The following is a 27313-nucleotide window of genomic DNA, read 5'->3' as shown; positions in this document are numbered from 1 at the left end:
TTTTTCAGGTCTTCTGTCTTTTTTCCATCTGGTCCAGGCTTTGTCTCTTTTCTCTTTTAACTCCCTACAACTTTTGTTGTACCAGCATTTTACATATTCTTTTTCTTGTTTTTGTCTTGGGACATACTTTTCCACTCCTTTTTTGTAAATTTTTGTCAAAATATTCCATTTCTCTTCCACTGATGTTTCTTCTTTGTATATTTCTTCCCAGTTTTCTTGTTGGAAGAATTCTCTTATTTTATCAAAGTTTGTTTTTTCATACATCATTCTTCCTTTTCTATATTGTTCATTTCTTTTCATATATTTTTCTTCATTAAGTTCCAGTTCAATCAATATGTGGTCACTTTTACCTATTGGTGTTTTATATTCAATCTTGTCCACTATTCTAGGTTCAGATGTAATTATTAAGTCTAGCCTCGATGGTTCTTCTTCATTTCTATACCTAGTGTTCTCTTGTATCCATTGTGTCATTGAATGGTCAGTAATCATCTCAAGTAGAGCATTTCCCCATGAGTCATCACCACTCTTTGCTGTCATTTCTTCCCAGCAGATTTCTTTGCAATTAAAGTCGCCCATCATAACTATTCTTCCTCCGTCTTCCATTATTTTAGTTAATGCTATCTTTGTGTCCTCTAACATACTTTTATATTCACTCTCCTCCCATGAGGCTGTTTTCGGAGGCACATAATTGATCACAAATTTTCTGCTCTTCTTATCTCTGTCTTCCACTTCTATCATAATCATCTCTACTGTATTCTTTCCATATATGACACCTTTCACGTTTATATCCTTCTTAGTCAGGAACATAACTCCACCCCCTTGCTTTTTCTCTCTGTTTCTAATCCAATAATTGTATGCATCATGTCCTACACTGTTGGGTGGTAGTGGGCCTTTTAATTTTGTTTCTACAATTCCCATTATGTCCGGTTCTTTTTCTTTCAAATAATCATTCAGCTCATTCAATCCTGTTATTAATCCATCTATATTTGTGTAAGACACTCTTAGTTTTCTGCCACTTCCATTGTGTTCTCTGTTTCCCTTATGTTTTTCTTTTGTATGTCGAACTTCCTTAGTTTCATGTTCACTACTCTCCAATAGAATCTCTCTTTCTCTGACTCCGTTCTGTTCTCGTTTTTTGTCTTAGCTTCCAGTCTTTTCTGCTTTTCTTCCTCTCTTTCCTCTTTATTCATTTCTCTTTTTATCCATATCTTTTTGTGTTGTTCACTTGTTGCTAGTTTCCCTGTTTTGGATAAGATATTCTCTGCCGTTGTTTGTGACTTGAATTTAATCTTAATTGGTCTGGTCTTGTCTGTGCTATACTTTCCGAGTCTAAATTTCTCTTCGATTTGTTTCATAATTCCTGGTTCATCTTCCTGAACTGATTCTAGTAATTGGCTTACTTTTTCATTTTCCTCTTTGATTCTTGTGGTTCTATCTGTGTTGTGTTTCTCTTCCATTCCTAATATAATTATACATTTCTTCTTGTCTGCTAAATCCCTTACTATATTCTCCTTTTGTCTCATCACTTTAATAACTGAGTCTTCAGTATGTTCTTTCAATTGCTGTTTGACTATGTCAGTGAATGAAATCTTATTTCCTTCTTGGGTTTGCTTCCAATTTTTACTTTCTTTAGCTATTGTTTCTCTGTTTTCTTTACTATTCTTCTTCAATTCCTCATTCTCCCCCTTTACCTCTCTTAACTGTCTTTTTAGTTCTTCTATTTCATCAGTTAAGTTTTTATTCGCCTTTTCCAGTTCTTCCAATCTTTCAACCCTTTTTAAAATGGTGTTCATATGACCTAACCTACTCTCCAAGTCCTCGATCACCTTATCAACCTTCATCTCTAGTCTTGTCAGTCGGGGGGGGTTTGAGTCCCCCCCACTCTCTTTAAATCCCTTGAAAATATTCTCATCACTTTCTGCTATATTGCTCCTATCTATACCTCTAATCTTCACATTCCTATTAGACATGTTATCATCCAACTCGTCTTGGGGTCTTTTGTCTACCCGGCGGCCCGTCAGGGCCATTTCCTCCACCTCCTCATTACCTTCCATTTCCCCAGTAATCCCTCCCCCTCTCCTCTTTCCTTACTTTCCCACTACCTCACGAGCAATTCCCCCCCCCCTGCAAATACAAAAAGGCACTTCTCTTTGCGTTGGTATCCACAATCTGCACTTTTCTTCAGAGCGTTCGTCAAGCCGTCCGTTCGTTGAAAGTGTGTGTGTGTGTGTGTGTGTGTGTGTGTGTGTGCGTGTCTGTATGCGTGTTTATATAACTGCATTGACTTTTTCTAGATTTGCTACCAGTCACATGGTTTTTTATGTCGTATACCAGCGACTGGTAAGGAGCTTTGCGTGTCACTGTAACTTTTCTTCATATTTAATATTTTATAAACTTGTTTTATGGCAATAAGATTGAAACTTGAAATTGAAATATGCAAATAATACCAAATAAGTTGAAAATCCTCAAAATATATATATTTCAAACTCATTTTGATGTAGGTTGGAAGTCTTTGAAATTATTTTTTATGCCAAAATTTCGTTTGGTTCAAAAGGCAACAATAAATTGCAACCGAAAAAAAAACGAATTTTGAATTTTCCTTTTTAACCCCTAAAATTGACACACCCTAACCTGTATTGCTCCATGCACATGGGCAACTTTTTATGCAACTTTATTTGTAACTTTTTCCGACGACACCACTGTGGCCGGCCAGTGGCCAGCGATAGAAACCGTTATTTCAAATGACAGCATACACATGAGATAATATCGGTTGCCACCACCTTGCCTTCCGTTGCTTTCACGCTGTCATGTTTTGTCTGTCACATCGTCAAGTGCTCCTTTCCGTAAGTGTGAAGCACTTGACAGAAATATTTATCACAGAGGTAGAGCATGATGCATTCAAAATATGATTTCGATATGAAGGAATGCAGTGTCAAGAATAACAAAGAAAAATAGTGTCAGGATTTTTTTTTTTCCAGCTCGGTATATAATGTGCTACAAAGAGAGTGCAAACAGCTGCTACTTCCACGAGATCCATAATGATAACGACCTCGTTTGTGGCCGCCACCGAGGGCTCACATGCACGATCCTGCTACTCATAATTTTTTCGTAGCGACATTTTTTTTTTTTTTTTTCTGACGGTCTCTGACCACAGCCTTAGTATCAGGAAAAATGAGAATATAGTAGTAGACTCGTAAGATACTGAAATAGTAAATGGGAAACTCGTACCTTGATGTAATGAAAGTTGTGTAGAATTGACCACATAACTGCCCAACTTGGAGTGTCCTTCGCATAGCAACATCTGCAGCAGGAAAATACCATACAACTTGTCTCTGTCGACCATCCAACGCATCGTCTTGGCCGGTCGCTAAAAAATTAATTGTCGTATCTGTAACGGATAGTTACATGACGGTCCACATTCACGAACATTTGTGCTATCAGCATAAAGTTAAAGCAAATTTTAAAAAAGAAAGAAAACAAAGAAAAACAGTAATAATAACAACAAACAAATAAAATAAAATAAAATAGAAAAAATAGATATATGAATACTTAAGAAACTTTACGAAGATTCTCATACTGACAAGAATTGAAGCTGCTTAGACACTGCTTACATCGGATATCTAGTGGCATCCCTATTCCCCGATACACACACACACACACACACTTCAACGAATGGACGGCTTAGAAGACGTTCTGAAGAAAAGTGAAGTCTGTGGATCCCAACGCAAAGAGAAGTGCCTAGTGTTTTTGCAGGGTGGGGGGGAAATTGCTCGTGGAGTAGTGGGAACGTAGGGAAAGAGGAAAAGGGGAGGGATTACTGAGGGAAATGGAAGGAAATGAGGAGGGAGTAGACTTTGACCAGCCAGACAAGCGGAAGGTAAACAAAAGACTTAGCGAGGATCAAATGTCTAATAAAAATGTAAAGATTAGAAGTATAGAGAGGAGCAATACAGAAGAAAGTGACGAGAATATGTTCCAGGGATTTAAAGAGGGTGGGGGGGACACAACCCCCCCCCCCCCGACTGATAAGACTAGAGGAGAGAGTTGATAAGGTGATCGAGGACTTGGAGCGTAAGTTAGGTAACGTAGACTCCATTTTTCAAAGAATTGAAAGGTTGGAACAACTAGAGAAGGCTAACAGAAACTTAACTGAAGAAATAGAGGACCTAAAAAGACAGTTAGGAAATGTAAAGGAGGAGAATGAGAAATTGAAGAAGAATAGTAATGAAAACAGAGAGAAACTAGCTACAGAAGCTAAAAATTGGAGAATAACTCAAGAAGGGAATAAGGTTTCATTCACTGACATAGTCAAACAGCAATTGAAAGAACATAATGAAGACTCAGTTATTAAAGTGATGAGACAGAAGGAGAATATAGTAAGAGAATTAGCTGACAAAAAGAAATGTATAATTATATTAGGAATGGAAGAGAAACATAACCCAGATAGAACTGCAAGAATCAAGGAGGAAAATGAAGGAGTAAGCAGTTTATTAAAATTAGTCCAGGAAGATGAACCAGAAATTATAAAGGAAATTGAGGAAAAATTCAGACTCGGAAAATATAGTACAGATAAGACCAGACCAATTAAGATTAAATTCAGGTCACAAACAACAGCAGAGAAAATTCTATCCAAGACAGGGAAACTAGCAACAAATGATCAATATAAAAAGGTATGGATAAAAAGAGAAATGAATAAGGAGGAAAGAGAGGCAGAAAAGCAGAAAAGAATTGAAGCTAAGGCAAAAAACGAGGAAAGAACGGAGTCAGAGAAAGAGAGATTCTATTGGAGAGTAGTGAACATGAAAATAAAGCAGTTCGACATACTAAAGAAAAACATAAGGGAAACAGAGAATACAATGGAAGTGGCAGAAAACTAAGAGTGTCTTACACAAATATAGATGGATTGATAACAGGATTGAATGAACTGAATGATTATTTGAAAGAAAAAGAACCGGACATAATGGGAATTGTAGAAACAAAATTAAAAGGCCCACTACCACCCAACAGTGTAGGACATGATACATACAATTATTGGATTAGAAACAGAGAGAAAAAACAAGGGGGTGGAGTTATGTTCCTGACTAAGAAGGATATAAACGTGAAAGGTGTCATATATGGAAAGAATACAGTAGAGATGATTATGATAGAAGTGGAAGACCGAGATAAGAAGAGCAGAAAATTTGTGATCAATTATGTGCCTCCGAAAACAGCCTCATGGGAGGAGAGTGAACATAAAAGTATGTTAGAGGACACAAAGATAGCATTAACTAAAATAATGGAAGACGGAGGAAGAATAGTTATGATGGGCGACTTTAATTGCAAAGAAATCTGCTGGGAAGAAATGACAGTAAAGAGTGGTGATGACTCATGGGGAAATGCTCTACTTGAGATGATTACTGACCATTCAATGACACAATGGATACAAGAGAACACTAGGTATAGAAATGAAGAAGAACCATCGAGGCTAGACTTAATAATTACATCTGAACCTAGAATAGTGGACAAGATTGAATATAAAACACCAATAGGTAAAAGTGACCACATATTGATTGAACTGGAACTTAATGAAGAAAAATATATGAAAAGAAATGAACAATATAGAAAAGGAAGAATGATGTATGAAAAAACAAACTTTGATAAAATAAGAGAATTCTTCCAACAAGAAAACTGGGAAGAAATATACAAAGAAGAAACAACAGTGGAAGAGAAATGGAATATTTTGACAAAAATTTACAAAAAAGGAGTGGAAAAGTATGTCCCAAGACAAAAACAAGAAAAAGAATATGTAAAATGCTAGTACAACAAAAGTTGTAGGGAGTTAAAGGACAAAAGAGACAAAGCCTGGAACAGATGGAAAAAAGACAGAAGACCTGAAAAATGGAAAATATATACTGGTTATAGAAATGAATATGTACAAAAGTGCAGAGAGGAAAAAAGAAAATATGAAAAAGATGTTATAGAAAAGTGTAAAGATCAACCAAAACTATTCTACAGATTTGTAAACAATAAACTGAAAAACAAACAAGACTTAGAGAAATTAAGACAAGGAGGAGTTGAATACACTGAGGAAATGGAAATGGCAGAAATTATGAACAAACATTTTAAATCAGTGTTTACAAGGGAAAATATACAACCTGAAGAGATTGAGTGGAAGGAAAAAGTCCCCCCTATGGAAGAAATAGAAGTAACAAAGAATGAAATATTGACACACTTGGGTAATTTTGATGTCAGAAAATCGCATGGGCCAGATGAAATAGCAAACTGGATTCTGAAAGAATGCAGGAATGAACTGGCAGACATAATACATAGCATAATAAGCAGTTCCTTAAAAGAAGGAAAAGTTCCAGAAGATTGGAAAAAAGCAAATATAGTACCTATATATAAAGGAGGAAATAAAGAAGAACCTACCAATTATAGACCAGTCTCTCTAACAAGTACAATAGCAAAAATATGTGAAAGAATTATCAAAAGTAGATGGGTAAAATACTTGGAAAAAAACAACGTACTAAATCCAAGGCAATTTGGATTCAGACAAGGACGATCATGCGTCACCAATTTAATATGTTTCTATTCAAGGCTAATAGATATAATACAAGAAAGAGATGGATGGGCTGATTGTGCATTTCTAGACCTAAAAAAAGCTTTTGACAAAGTACCACATAAGAAGTTGCTTAAGAAATTAGAATATGAAGGAGGAATACAAGGTAAATTGCTAAATTGGATGGAAGACTTTTTGCAAGAAAGAAAAATGAGAGTAGTGATAAGAGATCAGCACTCAAAATGGAATGAAGTAATAAGCGGTGTCCCGCAGGGAACAGTCCTGGCCCCAATAATGTTTGCTATATATATTAATGATATGGATGAAGGAATTGAAAGCTATATGAGCTTCTTTGCAGATGATGCAAAATTACTGAAAAGAGTGAAAACTGAAGAAGATTGTGAATCACTACAGAGAGATCTAAATAAAGTACAAGAATGGAGTAGGAAGTGGGAGATGGAGTTCAATACCAAAAAGTGTAGTATAATGGAATTTGGAAAAAGCAAAAACAGAATAACAGGATCATATAATTTGGGAAAAGAAGGAATAAAAAAAGTAGAAAATGAGAAGGACCTGGGAGTCATTGTTATGAATAATATGTCACCTGAGAAACATATAAATAAGATTTTTGGAGAAACTTATAATTTAATAAGAACAATCAAAGTGGCATTTACATACCTGGATGAAGAAATGGTGAGGAAAATCCTAATCACCCTGATAAGACCAAGATTGGAATATGCAGCAACGATATGGTCACCAAGTACAAAAAAATGTATAAAAAAACTTGAAAGAATACAAAGAGCAATTACAAAACTGGCACCAACACTCTCAAAACTATCATATGAAGAGAGACTACAAAAACTTAAACTACAGACACTAGAGCAAAGAAGAGAGAGAGAAGATTTGATAGCTATTTACAGAATCATGAAAGGCATAGAAATTACTGATAGAGAGAATCTGATAAAATGGGATGACAGAAATACAAGAGGACACGGAAAGAAAATAAAAAAAGACAGCTATAGAAGAGATTTTAAAAAGAACAGCTTTCCTCACAGAGCAATAGACAGTTGGAACAAGTTAGATGAGAAAGTGGTGTGTGCAAAAACAATACATGAATTTAAAAATAGTTTAGATAAAATGAGATATGAAGACGGGACCCCACGAGCATAGCTCCCCTTCCCGTAAAATACAACTAGGTAAATACAACTAGGTAAATACACACACACACACACACTTTCAACGAACGGACGGCTTGAAGAACGTTCTGAAGAAAAGTGCAGATTGTGGATCCCAACGCAAAGAGAAGTGCCTTTTTGTATTTGCAGGGTGGGGGGAAATTGCTCGTGGGGTAGTGGGAAAGTAAGGAAAGAGGAGAAGGGGAGGGATTGCTGGGGAAATGGAAGGTAATGAGGAAGTAGAGGACTTGGCCCTAACAGACCGCCGAAAAGTAAACAAGCGACCGCAAGACGAGCTGGAGGACGACGAAATGTCTAATAAGAATGTAAAGATTAGAAGTATAGATAGGAACAATACAGTAGAAAGTGATGAGAATATTTTCAAGGGATTTAAAGAGAGTGGGGGGGACACAAACCCCCCCCCCGACTGACAAGACTAGAGAAGAAGGTTGATAAGGTGATCGAGGACTTGGAGAGTAGGTTAGGTCATATGAACACCATTTTACAAAGGGTTGAAAGATTGGAAGAACTAGAAAAGGCGAATAAAAACTTAACTGATGAAATAGAAGACCTAAAAAGACAGTTAAGAGAAGTAAAGGTGGAGAATGAGGAATTGAAGAAGAATAGTAAAGAAAACAGAGAGACAATAGCTAAAGAAACTAAAAATTGGAAGAAAACCCAAGAAGGAAATAAGGTTTCATTCACTGACATAGTCAAACAGCAATTGAAAGAACATACTGAAGACTCAGTTATTAAAGTGATGAGACAAAAGGAGAATATAGTAAGGGATTTAGCAGACAAGAAGAAATGTATAATTATATTAGGAATGGAAGAGAAACACAACACAGATAGAACCACAAGAATCAAAGAGGAAAATGAAAAAGTAAGCCAATTACTAGAATCAGTTCAGGAAGATGAACCAGAAATTATGAAACAAATCGAAGAGAAATTTAGACTCGGAAAGTATAGCACAGACAATACCAGACCAATTAAGATTAAATTCAAGTCACAAACAACGGCAGAGAATATCTTATCCAAAACAGGGAAACTAGCAACAAGTGAACAATATAAAAAGATATGGATAAAAAGAGAAATGAATAAGGAGGAAAGAGAGGAGGAAAAGCAGAAAAGACTGGAAGCTATGGCAAAAAACGAGAACAGAACGGAGTCAGAGAAAGAGAGATTCTATTGGAGAGTAGTGAACATGACTCTAAGGAAGTTCGACATACAAAAGAAAAACATAAGGGAAACAGAGAACACAATGGAAGTGGCAGAAAACTAAGAGTGTCTTACACAAATATAGATGGATTAATAACAGGATTGAATGAGTTGAATGATTATTTGAAGGAAAAAGAACCGGACATAATGGGAATTGTAGAAACAAAATTAAAAGGCCCACTACCACCCAACAGTGTAGGACATGATGCATACAATTATTGGATTAAAAACAGAGAGAAAAAGCAAGGGGGTGGAGTTATGTTCCTGACTAAGAAGGATATAAACGTGAAAGGTGTCATATATGGAAAGAATACAGTAGAGATGATTATGATAGAAGTGGAAGACAGAGATAGGAAGAGCAGAAAATTTGTGATAAATTATGTGCCTCCAAAAACAGCCTCATGGGAGGAGAGTGAACATAAAAGTATGTTAGAGGACACAAAGATAACATTAAATAAAATAATGGAAGATGGAGGAAGAATAGTTATGATGGGCGACTTTAATTGCAAAGAAATCTGCTGGGAAGAAATGACAGTAAAGGGTGGAGACGACTCATGGGGAAACACTCTACTTGAGATTATTATTGACCACACAATGACACAATGGATACAGGAGAACACTAGGTATAGAAATGAAGAAGAACCATCGAGACTAGACTTATTAATTACATCTGAACCTAGAATAGTGGACAAGATTGAATATAAAACACCAATAAGTAAAAGTGACCACATATTGATTGAACTGGAACTTAATGAAGAAAAATATATGAAAAGAAATGAACAATATAGAAAAGGAAGAATGATGTATGAAAAAACAAACTTTGATAAAATAAGAGAATTCTTTCAACAAGAAAACTGGGAAGAAATATACAAAGAAGAAACAACAGTGGAAAAGAAATGGAATATTTTGACAAATATTTACAAAAAAAAGGAGTGGAAATGTATGTCCCAAGACAAAAACAAGAAAAAGAATATGTAAAATACTGGTACAACAAAAGTTGTAGGGAGTTAAAAGACAAAAGAGACAAAGCCTGGACCAGATGGAAAAAAGACAGAAAACCTGAAAAATGGAAAATATATACCAGTTATAGAAATGAATATGTACAAACGTGCAGAGAGGAAAAGAGAAAATATGAAAAAGACGTCATAGAAAAATGTAAAGATCAACCAAAACTATTCTACAGATTTGTAAACAATAAACTGAAAAACAAACAGGACTTGGAGAAATTAAGACAAGGGGGAGTTGAATACAATGAGGAAATGGAAATGGCGGAAATTATGAACAAACATTTTAAATCAGTGTTTACAAGGGAGAACATACAACCTGAAGAGATTGAATGGAAAGAGAAAGTCCCCCCTATAGAAAAAATAGAAGTATCAAAGAATGAAATATTGATACACTTGAGTAATCTTGATGTCAGAAAATCACATGGACCAGATGAAATAGCAAACTGGATTCTGAAAGAATGCAGGAATGAACTGGCAGACAAAATACATAGCATAATAAGCAGTTCCTTGAAAGAAGGAAAAGTTCCAGAAGATTGGAAAAAGCAAATATAGTACCTATATATAAAGGAGGAAATAAAGAAGAACCTACCAACTATAGACCAGTCTCTCTAACAAGTACAATAGCAAAAATTTGTGAAAGAATTATCAAAAATAGATGGGTAAAATACTTGGAAAAAAACAACGTACTAAATCCAAGGCAATTTGGATTCAGACAAGGACGATCATGCGTCACCAATTTAATATGTTTCTATTCAAGGCTAATAGATATAATACAAGAAAGAGATGGATGGGCTGATTGTGCATTTCTAGACCTAAAAAAAAGCTTTTGACAAAGTACCACATAAGAAGTTGCTTAAGAAACTAGAATCTGAAGGAGGAATACAAGGTAAATTACTAAATTGGATGGAAGACTTTTTGCAAGAAAGAAAAATGAGAGTAGTGATAAGAAACCAGCACTCAAAATGGAATGAAGTAATAAGCGGTGTCCCGCAGGGAACAGTCCTGGCCCCAATAATGTTTGCTATATATATTAATGATATGGATGAAGGAATTGAAAGCTATATGAGCTTCTTTGCAGACGATGCAAAACTACTGAAAGGAGTGAAAACTGAAGAAGATTGTGAATCACTACAGAGAGATCTAAATAAAGTACAGGAATGGAGTAGGAAGTGGGAGATGGAGTTCAATACAAAAAAGTGTAGTATAATGGAATTTGGAAAAAGCAAAAACAGAATAACAGGATCATATAATTTGGGAGAAGAAGGAATAAAAAAAGTAGAAAATGAGAAGGACCTGGGAGTCATTGTTATGAATAATATGTCACCTGAGAAACATATAAATAAGATTTTTGGAGAAACTTATAATTTAATAAGAACAATCAAAGTGGCATTTACATACATGGATGAAGAAATGGTGAGGAAAATCCTAATCACCCTGATAAGACCAAGATTAGAATATGCAGCAACAATATGGTCACCAAGTACAAAAAAATGTATAAAAAAACTTGAAAGAATACAAAGAGCAATTACAAAACTAGCACCAACACTCTCAAAACTATCATATGAAGAGAGACTACAAAAACTTGAACTACAGACACTAGAGCAAAGAAGAGAGAGAGGAGATTTGATAGCTATTTACAGAATCATGAAAGGCATAGAAATTACTGATAGAGAGAATCTGATAAAATGGGATGACAGAAATACAAGAGGACACGGAAAGAAAATAAAAAAAGACAGCTATAGAAGAGATCTGAAAAAGAACAGCTTTCCACACAGAGTAATAGACAGTTGGAACAAGTTAGATGAGAAAGTGGTGTGTGCAAAAACAATACATGAATTTAAAAATTGTTTAGATAAAATGAGAAATGAAGACGGGACCCCACGAGCATAGCTCCCCTTCCCGTAAAATACAACTAGGTAAATACAACTAGGTAAATACACACTCTGCTGTCTCGACAGAGACTGCAGCAGATCCGAGGTGAATACACACACACTTCAACGAACGGACGGCTTAGAAGACGTTCTGAAGAAAATTTAAGTTTCGTGGATCCCAACGCAAAGAGAAGTGCCTATTGTATTTACAGGGTGGGGGAAATTGCTCGTGGGGTAGTGGGAAAGTAGGGAAAGAGGAGAAGGGGAGGGATTGCTGAGGGAAATGGACCAGCTGAGCGACGATGAAATGTCTAATAAAAATGTAAAGATTAGAAGTATAGATAAGAGCAATACAGTAGAAAGTGATGAGAATATTTTCCAGGGATTTAAAGAGGGTGGGGGGGACACAAACCCCCCCCCCCCGACTGACAAGACTAGAAGAGAAGGTCGATAAGATGATCGAGGACTTGGAGCGTAGGTTCGGTCATGTTAACAACATTGTACGGAGGGTTGAAAAATTGGAAGAACTAGAGAAGGCGAACAAAAACTTAACTAAGGAAATTGAAGAATTAAAAAAACAGTTAAAAGAAGTAAAAGAAGAGAATAAAGTCTTAAAGGAGAATAATAAGGAGAACAAGGAGGGTTGGAAAAAAATCCAAGAAAATAGCAAAGTTGCATTCACTGACATAATCAGACAGCAAATGAATTAACAAACTGAAAACTCAGTTATTAAAGTGATGAGACAGAAGGAGAATATAGTAAGAGACTTAGCAGACAGAAAGAAATGTATAATTATATTAGGAATGGAAGAGAAACATAACCCAGATAGAACCACAAGAATCAATAAGGAAAATGAAGAAGTAAGAAATTTACTAGAATTAGTTCAGGAAGATGAACCAGAAATAATGAAACAAATCGAAGAGAAATTCAGGCTCGGGAAATATAGTACAGACAAGACCAGACCAATTAAGATTAAATTCAGGTCACAAACTACGGCTGAGAATATCTTATCCAAAACAGGGAAACTAGCAACAAGTGAACAATATAAAAAGGTTTGGATAAAAAGGGAAATGAATAAAGAGGAAAGAGGAAGAAAAACAGAAAAGACTTGAAGCTAAGGAAAAAAACGAGATAAGAACGGAGTCAGAGAAAGAGAGATTCTATTGGAGAGTAGTGAATATGAAACAAAAGAAAGTCGACATACAAGAGAAAAACAAAAGGGAAACAGAGAACACAATGGAAGTGGCAGAAAACTAAGAGTGTCTTACACAAATATAGATGGATTAATAAGAGGATTGAATGAGCTGAATGATTATTTGAAAGAAAAAGAACCAGACATAATGGGGATTGTAGAAACAAAATTAAAAGGTCCACTACCACCCAACAGTGTAGGACATGATGCATATAATTATTGGATTAGAAACAGAGTGAAAAAGGAAGGGGGTGGAGTTATGTTACTGACTAAGAAGGATATAAACGTGAAGTGTGTCACATATGGAAAGAATACAGTAGAGATGATAATGATGGAAGTAGAAGACAGAGATAAGAAGAGCAGAAAGTTTGTGATAAATTATGTGCCCCCGAAAACAGCCTCATGGGAAGAGAGTGAACATAAAAGTATGTTAGAGGACACAAAGATAACATTAAACAAGATAATGGAAGAGGGAGGAAAAATAGTTATGATGGGCGACTTTAATTGCAAAGAAATCTGCTGGGAAGAAATGACAGTAAAGGGTGGAGACGGCTCATGGGGAAACGCTCTACTTGAGATGGTTACTGATCATACAATGACACAATGGAAACAGGAGAACACTAGGTATAGAAATGAAGAAGAGCCATCGAGACTAGACCTAATAATTACATCTGAACCTAGAATAGTGGACAAAATTGAATATAAAACACCAATAAGTAAAAGTGACCACATATTGATTGAACTAGAACTTAATGAAGAAAAATATAGGAAAAGAAATGAACAATATAGAAAAGGAAGAATGATGTATGAAAAAACAAATTTTGATAAAATAAGAGAATTCTTTCAAAAGGAAAACTGGGAAGAAATATACAAAGAAGAAACAACAGTAGAAGAGAAATGGAATATTTTGACAAAAAATTACAAAAAAGGAGTGGAAAAGTATGTCCCAAGACAAAAACAAGAAAAAGAATATGTAAAATGCTGGTACAACAAAAGTTGTAGGGAGTCAAAAGACAAAAGAGACAAAGCCTGGACCAGATGGAAAAAAAGACAGAAGACCTGAAAAATGGAAAATATATACCTGTTATAGAAATGAATATGTACAAACGTGCAGAGAGGAAAAGAGAAAATATGAAAAAGATATAGAAAAGTGTAAAGATCAACCAAAACTATTCTACAGATTTGTAAACAATAAACTGAAAAACAAACAAGACTTGGAGAAATTAAGACAAGAGGGAGTTGAATGCACTGAGGAAATGGAAATGGCGGAAATTATGAACAAACATTTTAAATCAGTGTTTACAAGGGAGAACATACAACCTGAAGAGAACGAATGGAAAGAGAAAGTCCCCCCTATGGAAGAAATAGAAGTAACAAAGAATGAAATATTAACACACTTGAGTAATCTTGATGTCAGAAAATCGCATGGACCAGATGAAATAGCAAACTGGATACTGAAAGAATGCAGGAATGAACTGGCAGACAAAATACATAGCATAATAAATAGTTCCTTGAAAGAAGGAAAAGTTCCAGAAGATTTGAAAAAAGCAAATATAGTACCTATATATAAAGGAGGAAATAAAGAAGAACCTACCAACTATAGACCAGTCTCTCTAACAAGTACAATAGCAAAAATTTGTGAAAGAATTATCAAAAGTAGATGGGTAAAATATTTAGAAAAAAACAAAGTGTTAAATCCAAGGCAATTTGGATTCAGACAAGGACGATCATGCGTCACCAATTTAATATGTTTCTATTCAAGGCTAATAGATATAATACAAGAAAGAGATGGATGGGCGGACTGTGCATTTTTAGACCTAAAGAAAGCTTTTGACAAAGTACCACATAAGAAGTTGCTTAAGAAATTAGAAACTCAAGGAGGAATACAGGGCAAACTACTAAATTGGATGGAAGACTTTTTGCAAGAAAGGAAAATGAGAGTAGTGATAAGAAACCAGCACTCAAAATGGGATGAAGTAATAAGCGGTGTTCCGCAGGGAACAATTCTGGCCCCAATAATGTTTGCTATATATATATCTCTTCAGGTTGTATGTTCTCCCTTGTAAACACTGATTTAAAATGTTTGTTCATAATTTCCGCCATTTCCATTTCCTCATTGTATTCAACTCCCTCTTGTCTTAATTTCTCCAAGTCTTGTTTGTTTTTCAGTTTATTGTTTACAAATCTGTAGAATAGTTTTGGTTGATCTTTACACTTTTCTATGACATCTTTTTCATATTTTCTCTTTTCCTCTCTGCACGTTTGTACATATTCATTTCTATAACAGGTATATATTTTCCATTTTTCAGGTCTTCTGTCTTTTTTCCATCTGGTCCAGGCTTTGTCTCTTTTGTCTTTTAGCTCCCTACAACTTTTGTTGTACCAGCATTTTACATATTCTTTTTCTTGTTTTTGTCTTGGGACATACTTTTCCACTCCTTTTTTGTAAATTTTTGTCAAAATATTCCATTTCTCTTCCACTGTTGTTTCTTCTTTGTATATTTCTTCCCAGTTTTCTTGTTGAACGAATTCTCTTATTTTATCAAAGTTTGTTTTTTCATACATTATTCTTCCTTTTCTATATTGCTCATTTCTTTTCCTATATTTTTCTTCATTAAGTTCCACTTCAATCAATATGTGGTCACTTTTACTTATTGGTGTTTTATATTCAATCTTGTCCACTATTCTAGGTTCAGATGTAATTATTAAGTCTAGTCACGATGGTTCTTCTTCATTTCTATACCTGGTGTTCTCCTGTATCCATTGTGTCATTGTATGGTCAGTAATCATCTCAAGTAGAGCGTTTCCCCATGAGTCGTCTCCACCCTTTACTGTCATTTCTTCCCAGCAGATTTCTTTGCAATTAAAGTCGCCCATTATAACTATTCTTCCTCCATCTTCCATTATTTTATTTAATGTTATCTTTGTGTCCTCTAACACATTTTTATGTTCACTCTCTTCCCATGAGGCTGTTTTCGGAGGCACATAATTTATCACAATATTTCTGCTCTTCTTATCTCTGTCTTCTATTTCTATTATAATCATCTCTACTGTATTCTTTCCATATATGACACCCTTCACGTTTATATCCTTCATAGTCAGGAACATAACTCCACCCCCTTCCTTTTTCTCTCTGTTTTTAATGCAATAATTATATGCATCATGTCCTACACTGTTGGGTGGTAGTGGGCCTTTTAATTTTGTTTCTACAATTCCCATTATGTCCGGTTCATTTTCTTTCAAATAATCATTCAGCTCATTCAATCCTCTTATTAATCCATCTATATTTGTGTAAGACACTCTTAGTTTTCTGTCACTTCCATTGTGTTCTCTGTTTCCCTTTTGTTTTTCTCTTGTATGTCGAACTGCCTTAGTTTCATGTTCACTACTCTCCAATAGAATCTCTCTTTCTCTGACTCCGTTCTGTTCTCGTTTTTTGTCTTAGCTTCAAGTCTTTTCTGCTTTTCTTCCTCTCTTTCCTCTTTATTTATTTCCCTTTTTATCCATACCTTTTTATATTGTTCACTTGTTGCTAGTTTCCCTGTTTTGGATAAGATATTCTCTGCCGTCGTTTGTGACCTGAATTTAATCTTAATTGGTCTGGTCTTATCTTTACTATACTTTCCAAGCCTGAATTTTTCCTCAATTTCCTTCATAATTTCTGGTTCATCTTCCTGAACTAATTTTAGTAAACTGCTTACTTTTTCATTTCCCTCATTGGTTCTTGAGGTTCTATCTGGGTTATGTTTCTCTTCCATTCCTAATATAATTATACATTTCTTTTTGTCAGCTAAGTCTCTTACTATATTCTCCTTCTGTCTCATCACTTTAATAACTGAGTCTTCAGTTTGTTCTCTCATTTGCTGTTTAATTATATCAGTAAATGCAACTTTACTGTTTTCTTTTATCGACTTCCATCCCTCTCTGTTTTCTTTACTATTCCTCTTCAATTCCTCATTCCCCACCTTTACTTCTTTTAACTGTCTTTTCAGGTTTTCTATTTCATCAGTTAAGTTTTTGTTCGCCTTCTCTAGTTCTTCCAATTTTTCAACCCTCCGTATAATGTTGTTAACATGACCGAACCTACGCTCCAAGTCCTCGATCATCTTATCGACCTTCTCTTCTTTAAATCCCTGGAAAATATTCTCATCATTTTCTACTGTATTGCTCTTATCTATACTTCTAATCTTTACATTTTTGTTAGACATTTCATCGTCGTCGGGAGGCCGTTTGTTTACCTTTCGCCTGTCAGTCTGGGCCAAGTCTACTCCTTCCTCATTTCCTTCCATTTCCCTCAGTAATCCCTCCCCTTCTCTTTCCCTACTTTCCTACTACCTCACGAGCAATTTCCCCCCCCCCCACCCTGTAAATACAATAGGCACTTCTCTTTGCGTTGGGATCCACAATACTTCAATTTTCTTCAGAACGTCTTCTAAGCCGTCCGTTCGTTGAAGTGTGTGTGTGTGTGTGTGCGTGTGTGTGTGTGTGTGTGTGTGTGTGTGTGTGTGTGTGTGTGTGTTTGTGCGTGTGTGTGCGTGCGTGTGTGTGTGCGTGCGTGTGTGTGTGTGTGTGTGTGTATTTACCTAGTTGTATTTTACGGGAAAGGGAGCTATGCTCGTGGGGTCCCGTCTTCATATCTCATTTTATCTAAACTATTCTTAAAATTATATATTGTTTTTGCACACACCACTTTCTCATCTAACTTGTTCCAACTGTCTATTACTGTGTGAGGAAAGCTGTTCTTTTTCATATCTCTTCTATAGCTGTCTTTCTTGATTTTCTTTCCGTGTCCTCTTGTATTTCTATCATCCCATTTTATCAGATTCTCTCTATCAATAACTTCTATGCCTTTCATGATTCTGTAAATAGCTATCAAATCTCCTCTCTCTCTTCTTTGCTCTAGTGTCTGTAGTTCAAGTTTTGCTAGTCTCTCTTCATATGATAGTTTTGAGAGTGTTGGTGCCAATTTTGTAATTGCTCTTTGTATTCTTTCAAGTTTTTTTATACATTCTTTTGTACCTGGTGACCATATCGTTGCTGCATATTCCAATCTTGGTCTTATCAGAGTGATTAGAATTTTCTTCACCATTTCTTCATCCAGGTATGTAAATGCCACTTTGATTGTTCTTATTAAATTATAAGTTTCTCCAAAAATCTTATTTATATGTTTCTCAGGTGACATATTATTCATAACAATGACTCCCAGGTCCTTCTCATTTTCTACTTTTTTTTATTCCTTCTTCTCCCAATTTATATGATCCTGTTATTCTGTTTTTGCTTTTTCCAAATTCCATTATACTACACTTTTTAGTGTTGAACTCCATCTCCCACTTCCTACTCCATTCCTGTACTTTATTTAGATCACTCTGTAGTGACTCACAATCTTTTTCCGTGTTCACTTTTTTTAATATTTTTGCATCATCTGCAAATAAGCTCATATAACTTTCAATTCCTTCATCCATATCATTAATATATATAGCAAACATTATTGGGGCCAGAACTGTTCCTTGTGGAACACCGCTTATTACTTCATCCCATTTTGAGTGTTTGTCTCTTATCACTACTCTCATTTTTCTTTCTTGCAAAAAGTTTTCCATCCATTTAAGCAGTTTGCCCTGTATTCCTCCTTCAGTTTCTAATTTCTTAAGCAACTTCTTATGTGGTACTTTGTCAAAAGCTTTTTTTAGGTCTAGAAATGCACAATCAGCCCATCCATCTCTTTCTTGTATTATATTTATTAGTCTTGAATAGAAACATATTAAATTAGTGACGCATGATCGTCCTTGTCTGAATCCAAATTGCCTTGGATTTAGCACATTGTTTTTTTCTAAATACTTTACCCATCTACTTTTGACATTTTTTCACAAATTGTTGCTATTGTACTTGATAAAGAGACTGGTCTATAGTTGGTAGGGTCTTCTTTATTTCCCCCTTTATATATAGGTACTATATTTGCTTTTTTCCAATCTTCTGGAACTTTTCCTTCTTTCAAGGAACTATTTATTATGCTATGTATTTTGTCTGCCAGTTCATTCCTGCATTCTTTCAAAATCCAGTTTGCTATTTCATCTGGTCCATGCGATTTTCTGACATCAAGATTACTCAAGTGTGTTAATATTTCATTCTTTGTTTCTTCTATTTCTTTCATGGGGGGACTTTCTCTTTCCATTTGATCTCTTCAGGTTGTATGTTCTCCCTTGTAAACACTGATTTAAAATGCTTGTTCATAATTTCCGCCATTTCAATTTCCTCTGCGTATTCAGCTCCTCCTTGTCTTAATTTCTCCAAATCTTGTTTGTTTTTCAGTTTGCTGTTTACAAATCTGTAAAATAGTTTTGGTTGATCTTTACATTTTTCTATGACATCTTTTTCGTATTTTCTCTTTTCCTCCCTGCACGCTTGTACATATTCATTTCTATAACAAGTGTATATTTTCCATTTTTCAGGTCTTTTGTCTTTTTTCCATTTAGTCCAAGCTTTGTCTCTTTTGTCTTTTAACTCCCTACAACTTTTGTTGTACCAGCACTTTACATATTCTTTTTCTTGTTTTTGTCTTGGGACATACTTTTCCACTCCTTTTTTTTTTATAAATTTTTGTCCAAATATTCCATTCCTCTTCCGCTGTTGTTTCTTCTTTGTATATTTCTTCCCAGTTTTCTTTTTGAACGAATTCTCTTATTTTATCAAAGTTTTTTTGTCAAACATCATTCTTCCTTTTCTATATTGTTCATTTCTTTTCATGTATTTTTCCTCATTTAGTTCCAGTTCAATCAGTATATGGTCACTTTTACTTATTGGTGTTTTATATTCAATCTTTTCTACTATTCTAGGTTCAGATATGATTATTAGGTATATTCTCGATGGTTCTTCTTCATTTCTATACCTAGTGTTCTCCTGTATCCACTGCGTCATTGTATGGTCAATAATCATCTCGAGTAGAACATTTCCCCATGAGCCGTCTCCACCCTTTACTGTCATCTCTTCCCAGCAGACTTCTTTGCAATTAAAGTCGCCCATCATAACTATTCTTCCTCCATCTTCCATTATCTTATTTAATGTTATCTTTGTGTCCTCTAACATACTTTTATGTTCACTCTCTTCCCACGAGGCTGTTTTTGGAGGCACATAATTTATCACAAACTTTCTGTTCTTCTTATCTCTGTCTTCCACTTCGATCATAATCATCTCTACTGTATTCTTTCCATATGTGACACTCTTCACGTTTATATCCTTCTTAGTCAGGAACATAACTCCACCCCCTTGCTTTGTCTCTCTGTTTCTAATCCAATAATTATATGCGTCATGTCCTACACTGTTGGGTGGTAGTGGACCTTTTAATTTCGATTCTATAATTCCCATTATGTCTGATTCCTTTTCCTTCAGATAATCATTCAGCTCATTCAATCCTGTAATTAATCCATCTATATATGTGTAAGACACTCTTAGTTTTCTGTCACTTCCATTGTATTCTCTGTTTCCCTTTTGTTTTTCTCTGGTATTTCGAATTTCCTTACTTTCATATTCACTACTCTTCAATAGAATTTCTCTTTTTCTGACTCTGTTCTGTTCTCGTTTTTTTTTCCCTTAGCTTGTTGTCTTTTCATTTTTTCCTCCTCTCTTTCCTCTTTATTCATTTCCCTTTTTATCCATACCTTTTTATATTGTTCATTTGCTGCTAGTTTCCCTGTTTTGGATAAGATATTCTCTGCCGTCGTTTATGACTTGAATTAAATCTTAATTGGTCTGGTCTTATCTGTACTATACTTTCCGAGTCTAAACTTCTATTCAATTTGTTTCATGATTTCAGGTTCATCTTCCTGAACTAATTCTAGTAATCTGCTTACTTTTTTCATTTTCCTCATTGATTCTTGTGGTTTTATCTGGGTTGTGTTTCTCTTCCATTCCTAATATGATTATATATTTTTATATCTGCTAAGTCTCTTACTATATTCTCCTTTTGTCTCACCACTTTGATAACTGATTCTTCAGTTTGTTCTTTCATTTGCTGTTTAATTATGTCTGTAAATACAACTTTACTGTTTTCTTGGATTGTCTTCCAAACCTTAGCTTCTTTAGCTATGGCCTCTGTGTTTTCTTTATTATTCCTCTTTAATTCTTCATTCTCCTCTTTTACTTCTTTTAACTGTCTTTTTAGTTCTTCTATTTCATTAGTTAAGTTTTTGTTCGCCTTCTCTAGTTCTTCCAATCTTTCAACCCTTTGCGCAATTTCTAACATTCTACCGAACCTAATCTCCCAATGTTCGGTCATTTGTTCAAGTTTTTCCTCTAGTCTTGCCAGTCGGGGGAGGTTGGTATCCGCCCCCCCCCCCTCATTAAATCCATAGAAATTATTATCCTCACCTTCTATTGTGCTGCTCATATATATGTTTCTAATCTTTACATTTTTGTTAGACCCTTCATCGTCACTAAATTTATCCGGTCCACGTTTGTTTACATGGCTTCAGCCTGCCTGGACCAAGTCCTCTCCTTCCTCATTTCCTTCCATTTCCCTCAGTAATCCCTCCCCTTCTCCTTTTTCCTCACTTTCCCACTACACCACGAGCAATCCCCTTCCCTGCAAATACAATAGGTACTTCCTTTGCGTTGAGATCCACGAAAATTTAACTTTTTCTTCAGGACGTCAATCCTCGCCGTCTGTCCGACGTAAGTGTGTGTGTGTGTGTGTGTGTGTGTGTGTGTGTGTGTGTGTGTGTGTGTGTGTGTGTGTGTGTGTGTGTGTGTGTGTGTGTGTGTGTGTGTGTGTGTGTCTGTCTGTGTCTGTGTGTGTGTGTGAGAGAGGGAGAGAGAGAGAGAGAGAGATACCTACTTAGTAATAACCAGATAATGCAATAGTTGTATATGTATATATATATGTGTGTGTGTGTGTGTGTGTGTGTGTGTGTGTGTGTGTGTGTGTGTGTGTGTGTGTGTGTGTGTGTGTGTGTGTGTGTGTATTTACCTAGTTGTATTTACCTAGTTGTATTTTACGGGAAGGGGAGCTATGCTCGTGGGGTCCCGTCTTCATATCTCATTTTATCTAAACTATTTTTAAATTCATGTATTGTTTTTGCACACACTACTTTCTCATCTAACTTGTTCCAAATGTCTATTACTCTGTGAGGAAAGCTATTCTTTTTCAGATCTCTTCTATAGCTGTCTTTCTTGATTTTCTTTCCGTGTCCTCTTGTATTTCTTTCATCCCATTTTATTAGATCCTCTCTATCAATAATTTCTATGCCTTTCGTGATTCTGTAAATAGCTATCAAATCTCCTCTCTCTCTTCTTTGCTCTAGTGTCTGTTGCTCAGGTTTTGCTAGTCTATCTTCATATGATAGTTTTGAGAGTGTTGGTGCCAATTTTGTAATTGCTTTTTTTATTCTTTCAATTTTTGTTATACATTTTTTTGTATTTGGTGACCACATCGTTGCTGCATATTCCAATCTTGGTCTTATCAAAGTGATTAGAATTTTCTTCACCATTTCTTCATCCAGGTACGTAAATGCCACTTTGATTGTTCTTATTAAATTATATGTTTCTCCAAAAATCTTGTTTATATGTTTCTCAGGTGACATGTTATTCATAACAATGAGTCCCAGGTCCTCATTATCTACTTTTTTTTTTTATTCCTTCTTCTCCCAATTTATATGATCCTTCTATTCTTTTTTTGCTTTTTCCAAATTCCATTATACTACACTTTTTGGTATTGAACTCCATCTCCCACTTCCTACTCCATTCCCATACTTTATTGAGATCACTCTGTAGTGACTCACAATCTTTTTCCGTGTTCACTTTTTTTTTTAATATTTTTGCGTCATCTGCAAAGAAGCTCATATAACTTTCAATTTCTTTATCCATATCATTAATATATATAGCAAACATTATTGGGGCCAGAACTGTTCCTTGTGGAACACCGCTTATTACTTCATCCCATTTTGAGTGTTTGTCTCTTATCACTACTCTCATTTTTCTTTCTTGCAAAAAGTCTTCCATCCATTTAAGCAGTTTGCCTTGTATTCCTCCTTCAGTTTCTAATTTCTTAAGCAACTTCTTATGTGGTACTTTGTCAAAAGCTTTTTTTAGATCTAGAAATGCACAATCAGCCCATCCATCTCTTTCTTGTATTATATTTATTAGCCTTGAATAGAAACATATTAAATTGGTGACATATGATCGTCCTTGTTTTAATCCAAACTGCTTTGGATTTAGTACGTTGTTTTTTTCTAAATACTTTACCCATCTACTTTTGATAATTGTTTCACAGATTTTTGCTATTGTACTTGTTAGAGAGACTGGTCTATAGTTGGTAGGGTCCTCTTTATTTCCTCCTTTGTATATAGGTACTATTTTTGCTTTTTCCAATCTTTTGGAACTTTTCCTTCTTTCAAGGAACTGTTTATTAATCTTTGTATTTTGTCTGCCAGTTCATTTCTGCATTCTTTCAAAATCCAGTTTGCTATTTCATTTGGTCCATGCGATTTTTTGACATCAAGATTACTCAAGTGTTTCATTATTTCGTTCTTTGTTACTTCTATTTCTTTTATGGGTGGACTTTCTTTTCCCATTCGATCTCTCCAGGTTGTATGTTCTCCCTTGTAAACACCGATTTAAAATGCTTGTTCATAATTTCTGTCATTTCTATTTCCTCTGTGTATTCAACTCCTCCTTGTCGTAATTTCTCCAAATCTTGTTTGTTTTTCAGTTTGTTGTTTACAAATCTGTAGAATAGTTTTGGTTGATCTTTACATTTTTCTATGATATCTTTTTCATATTTTCTTTTTTCGTCTCTGCACACTTGTACGTATTCATTTCTATAACTAGTATATATTTTCCATTTTTCAGATCTTTTATATTTCTTCCATTGGGTCCAAGCTTTATCTCTTTTGTCTTTTAATTCCTTACAACTTTTGTTGTACCAGCACTTTACATATTCTTTTTCTTGTTTTTGTCTTGGGACATAGTTTTCCACTCCTTTTTTTTTTTTTTTTTTATAAATTTTTGTCAAAATATTCCATTTCTCTTCTACTGTTGTATCTTCTTTGTGTATTTTTCCCAGTTTTCATTTTGAAAGAATTCTCTTATTTGATCAAAATTTGTTTTTTTATACATGAATCTTCCATTTCTATATTGTTCATTTCTTCTCATGTATTTTTCCTTTTTTAGTTCTAGTTCTATCAATATGTGGTCACTTTTGCTTATTGGTACCTGGTATTCTATCTTTTCCACTATTTCAGGTTCAGATGTGATTATTAGGTCTAGTCTCGATGGTTCTTCATTTTTATACCTAGTGTTCTCTTGAATCCATTGTGTCATTGTGTGGTCAATAATCATCTCGAGTAGAACATTTCCCCATGAGTCGTCTCCACCCTTTACTGTCATCTCTTCCCAGCAGACTTCCTTGCAATTAAAGTCACCCATCATAACTATTCTTCCTCCATCTTCCATTATCTTATTTAATGTTATTCTTGTGTCTTCTAACATATTTTTATGTTCACTCTCTTCTCACAAGGCGGTTTTTGGGGGCACGTAGTTTATTACAAACTTTCTGCTCTTCTTATCTCTGTCTTCTACTTCTATCATAATCATCTCTACTCTATTCTTTCCATATGTGACACTCTTCACGTTTATATCCTTCTTAGTCAGGAACATAACTCCACCCCCTTGTTTTATCTCTCTGTTTCTAATCCAATAATTATATGCATTGTGTCCTATGCTGTTGGGTGGTAGTGGACCTTTTAATTTTGTCTCTACAATTCCCATTTGTCCGGTTCTTTTTCCTTCAGATACTAGTTCAGTTCATTCAGTCCTGTTATTAATCCATCTATATTTGTGTAGGACACTCTTAACTTTCTGTTATTTCCATTGTATTCTCTGTTTCTTTTTTGTTTCTCTCTGTTATGGTCCATTTCCTCACTCTCATATTCAGTACTCTCCAGTAGAATTCTTCTTTTTCTGACTCCGTTCTGTTCTCGTTTTTTTTCTTTAGCTTCTTGCCTTTTCATTTTTTCTTCCTCTCTTTCCTCTTTATTCATTTCTCTTTTTATCCATACCTTTTTATATTGTTCACTTGCTGCTAGTTTCCCTGTTTTTGCTAAGATATTCTCTGCTGTTGTTTGTGACCTGAATTTAATCTTAATTGGTCTGGTCTTATCTGTACTATATTTTCCGAGTCTAAACATCTCTTCAATTTGTTTCATGATTTCAGGTTCATCTTCCTGAACTAATTCTAGTAAACTGTTTACTTTTCCTTTTTCCTCTTTAATTCTTGTGGTTTTATTTTGGTTAAATTTCTCTTCCATTCCTAATATAATTATACATTTCTTTTTGTCTGCTAAGTCTCTTACTATATTCTCCTTCTGTCTCATCACTTTAATAACTGAGTCTTCAGTTTGTTCTTTCATTTGTTGCTTAAGTATGTAAGTAAATGCAACTTTACTGTTTTCTTTGATTTTTTTCCAGCCCTGTGCTTCCTTTGCTATGGCCTCTTGGTTGTCTTTATCATTCCTCTTTAATTCCTCATTCTCTTCCTTAACTTCTTTTAACTGTCTTTTTAATTCTTCTCTTTCTAAAGTTAAGTTCTTCCCATCTTTCAACTCTCTGCGCAATTTTGGCTACGTTACCGAACCGATTTTCCCAATGCTCGGTTATTTTATCAAGTTTTTCCTCTAGTCTTGCTAATCGGGGGAGGTTGGTATCCTCCCCACCCTCTTTGAATCCCTGGAAACTGTTATCATCACCTTCCACTGTGCTGCTCTTATCAATATTTCTAATCTTTACATTTTTGCTGATCCCGTCATCACCGAAATCATCGTCATCATCGGTCCGTCTTCTGTTTACAAGACGCCTGGCCTCTTGGACCATGTCCCCCTCTTCCTCATTTCCTTCCATTACCCTCAATAATCCCTCCCCTTCTCATTTTTTATCACTTTCCCACTACACCACGAGCTTTCCCCTTCCCTATAAATACAATAAGGTACTTCCTTGACGTTGCGATCCACGTAGAATTTCCTTTTTCTTCGTATCTCCAATTCTCGCCGTCCCTCCGACGAAAGTGTGTGTGTGTGTGTGTGTGTGTGTGTGTGTGTATTTACCTAGTTGTATTTACCTAGTTGTATTTTACGGGTAGGGGAGCTATGCTCGTGGAGTCCCGTCTTCATATCTCATTTTATCTCAACTATTTTTAAATTCATGTATTGTTTTTGCACACACCACTTTCTCATCTAACTTGTTCCAACTGTCTATTACTCTGTGAGGAAAGCTGTTCTTTTTCACATCTCTTCTATAGCTGTCTTTTTTTATTTTCTTTCCGTGTCCTCTTGTATTTCTGTCATCCCATTTTATCAGATTCTCTCTATCAGTAATTTCTATGCCTTTCATGATTCTGTAAATAGCTATTAAATCTCCTCTCTCTCTTCTTTGCTCTAGTGTCTGTAGTTCAAGTTTTTCTAGTCTCTCTTCATATGATAGTTTTGAGAGTGTTGGTGCCAGTTTTGTAATTGCTCTTTGTATTCTTTCAAGTTTTTTTATACATTTTTTTTTGTACTTGGTGACCATATCGTTGCTGCATATTCCAATCTTGGTCTTATCAGGGTGATTAGGATTTTCTTCACCATTTCTTCATCCAGGTATGTAAATGCCACTTTGATTGTTCTTATTAAATTATAAGTTTCTCCAAAAATCTTATTTATATGTTTCTCAGGTGACATATTATTCATAACAATGACTCCCAGGTCCTTCTCATTTTCTACTTTTTTTATTCCTTCTTCTCCCAATTTATATGCTCCTGTTATTCTGTTTTTGCTTTTTCCAAATTCCATTATACTACACTTTTTTGTATTGAACTCCATCTCCCACTTCCTACTCCATTCCTGTACTATATTTAGATCTCTCTGTAGTGATTCACAATCTTCTTCAGTTTTCACTCTTTTCAGTAGTTTTGCATCATCTGCAAAGAAGCTCATATAGCTTTCAATTCCTTCATCCATATCATTAATATATATAGCAAACATTATTGGGGCCAGAACTGTTCCCTGCGGAACACCGCTTATTACTTCATCCCATTTTGAGTGCTGGTTTCTTATCACTACTCTCATTTTTCTTTCTTGCAAAAAGTCCTCCATCCAATTTAGTAGTTTGCCCTGTATTCCTCCTTCAGTTTCTAATTTCTTAAGCAACTTCTTATGTGGTACTTTGTCAAAAGCTTTCTTTAGGTCTAGAAATGCACAGTCCACCCATCCATCTCTTTCTTGTATTATATCTATTAGCCTTGAATAGAAACATATTAAATTGGTGACGCATGATCGTCCTTGTCTGAA

The 27313-nt window shown here is 35.1% G+C and overlaps 1 protein-coding gene across 1 annotated transcript in view; it reads right to left on the bottom strand.

Moving 5' to 3' along the window:
• LOC143028251 (glutamate receptor ionotropic, delta-1-like) overlaps positions 1 to 27313 on the bottom strand; it is a 118784-nt gene that overhangs the window by 84537 nt on the left and 6934 nt on the right. The window contains exon 2 of the mRNA XM_076190070.1: positions 3229 to 3367. Coding sequence (XP_076046185.1) covers positions 3229 to 3367 — 139 coding nt within the window. The remainder of the gene's footprint in view (positions 1 to 3228; positions 3368 to 27313) is intronic.

The sequence above is a fragment of the Oratosquilla oratoria genome, chromosome 1 (genome assembly GCF_046742065.1).
Source record: "Oratosquilla oratoria isolate Oo_2021 chromosome 1, ASM4674206v1, whole genome shotgun sequence".
Classification (NCBI taxonomy): Eukaryota; Metazoa; Arthropoda; class Malacostraca; order Stomatopoda; family Squillidae; genus Oratosquilla; species Oratosquilla oratoria.
Note: the sequence above shows the minus strand (reverse complement) of the source record. Positions and strands in the feature narration are given on the sequence as shown.